This window comes from Nansenia antarctica (assembly GCF_963989245.1).
Source record: "Nansenia antarctica genome assembly, chromosome: 7".
NCBI classification, from domain to species: Eukaryota; Metazoa; Chordata; class Actinopteri; order Argentiniformes; family Microstomatidae; genus Nansenia; species Nansenia antarctica.
The window spans coordinates 3,046,745-3,049,244 of NC_137677.1; the positions used below are offsets into that span (position 1 = coordinate 3,046,745).

The 2,500-nt window shown below is 44.8% G+C and overlaps 2 protein-coding genes across 2 annotated transcripts in view; one reads left to right on the forward strand and one right to left on the reverse strand.

The window, feature by feature from the left end:
• cp (ceruloplasmin) overlaps positions 1-2,500 on the reverse strand; it is a 423,180-nt gene that overhangs the window by 203,961 nt on the left and 216,719 nt on the right. The window lies entirely within an intron of this gene.
• dlg1a (discs large MAGUK scaffold protein 1a) overlaps positions 1-2,500 on the forward strand; it is a 165,170-nt gene that overhangs the window by 139,301 nt on the left and 23,369 nt on the right. Inside the window, 1 exon segment of the mRNA XM_080535992.1 lies at positions 470-584. Coding sequence (XP_080392118.1) covers positions 470-584 — 115 coding nt within the window.

A 2,500-nucleotide genomic window follows, 5' to 3' on the forward strand; every position in this document is an offset into this window, starting at 1 on the left:
ATTCTCTCTCACTCTCTTCCTCTCTAGGAGCGGTGTCTCTTTGGCTTTCGGCTTTCGGCTCTCTCTCTCTCTCTCTTTTTCTCACTTGTCATTTCTTACGTGTCATTCTCAGAATAGAGCTACCTTTCTGTCTCTCCCAGTAGTTGAATCTCTCAGTCTCATCATATATTCATCTCCAGAAAAACTGTCCAAACTGACAAAACCAGTCATATCTTTCTCCTCCAGCACGGAGTAGCACAGTATCTGCTCTGTCTATCTTTTATCTTCTCTTCTCTCTCTCTCTCTCTCTCTCTCTCTCTCTCTCTCTCTCTCTCTCTCTCTCTCTCTCTCTCTCTCCTCTCTCTCTCTCTCTCTCTCTCTCTCTGTCTCTCTCTCTCTCTCTCTCCCCCCTCTCTCTCTCCCCCCCTCTCTCTCTCTCCCTTTCCCTTTCCCCTATAATTGACGTCGTTTCTTCTTCTCTCTGTTCCAGAGTACAGTCGTTTCGAAGCTAAGATCCATGACCTACGAGAGCAGATGATGAACAGCAGCATCAGCTCCGGTTCTGGGTCCCTACGGACCAGCCAGAAGAAAACCCTCTACGTCAGGTAAGGACCCTTCATAACGCCTCCGCCTCCTTCATTCACACTAGAGCAGCCATGGGTATTTCGTAGCCAATCAAAGTATTGTTGCTAGGTAGAATACCACATAAAATAAAAACAGTTGGTTTAGTGAGGGTTTCCAGAACTCTTCGGCAGTTCCGTGAGCAACTTCCCATTGTAAAGTCTATGGTCATTTGACCCCTGAGGCAGCTCTTATAGTAGGTAAAAAAGGCACGGCTGTTCTAGTGTTAACCCTCTACGTCAGGTAAGGACCCTTCATAACGCCTCTGCCTCCTTCATTAAGCCTCACCGCACTTCAACAAAACCCTACTTTACCTGCATCGACATCAGTGCACTTTACCGCCTCCGTGGCTTCCTGTCTGTCGGAGCAGAATAGATATGGAACGGAATTAAAATAGATCAGCGATGGAATCGAAGGGACAAGGGCACAGGGGACATCGGTTCTCACGAGTGTGGATTGAATAGAGAGTGAATACATGTCACATATCCTGTACACACACACACACACACACACACACCAATAAACAGACAACAACGCATGCCCTTTCCATCACCGTGTGACTCCAGCCAGCCCTCAGCTCTGATAACAGAGGCTGTGGTTTTAAAAAGTGATCGATTGTGGACGGCCTGGCCGGCGTCCCTTTGGTGTGACAGGAGCATTCAGGCCTTATCTCTGTCTCCTCAGCCTCTTTCTGCACACACACACACACACGTAGTATACACACACACACACACACACACACACACACACACACACACAGACACACAGAGACACACACACACACACCCTGGGGAGGCTGTCACCCTAGCAGGCTCCACACAGGGACGTCGGCCTGGGTGAATAGGGTCTTACAGAACGACAGCCAGGTCTGAGGCTCTCTTCACTCTGAGATGTTAACTCAGCCTGACAGAAGACCTTTATCTAACACACACACACACACACACACGCACACACACACACACACACACACACACACACATGCACGCACGCACACACACACACACACACACACACACACACACACACACACACATACACACACACACACACACACGCACACACACATACACGCACGCACGCACTCAACCACTGAGGTCACAGTAGTAAATAAACAGTAGGTTCAGACAAGCGCTCTAGAGAACAGAGAAATAAGCAAAGTCAAATCTTCTCTCAAGAATTGTTTGTGGTTTTTCTTGTATCAAAAGTATTATATTAAAAGGACCCATAACAACATAGTAAAAATAATGGTTCCAATTCGAAGGTGTACATTCAATACAATAATGACGCTGGTACTGATCAAATTAAGTTGTTTTTACACTAAAACCAGTAAAGAAGTATCATACATAAAGCTCTTGTTGGAAATACTGATGCAAATACGTGAGTTTAGAATGATAAGGTTCTATCTCCGTTTAGGGTAGTTCAGAGATATCGAGCGTCAACGTTTTTACATTCCATTATGTTTTGTGAGATGGAACCTTTGTATTTTATGAATTACTAACTAAAAAATGTCAACATTTAAAAAATAACACCACACAGGCATTAGTAAACACCTAATGGATCAGATTATGTAAAAAACTCAATCTTGACCAAAAATGGAGATAGAACCTTATAATTCTAACGTCACGAATAGTTGCCTCGCTTAAGTAGAGAGTAGAGCCAGGACAATGTGTGTTACAGTGTGCTCTAATGCTCTAAATGCACTTGTGACCTCTCTATTGGAACGTGTTTAACAGCCCTACTGGAACAGATTTGTCCTCCCTGGGGTAACACCGTAGTCAGCACACAGATGCACTTGACCCCTCAGAGACTGACGCAATTGGATTAATTTGTGCATTTCTATTACTCAAAGACCACTCAACCCAGCCCAGTAAACATGTTTATAGAAGGAACATATATCTGT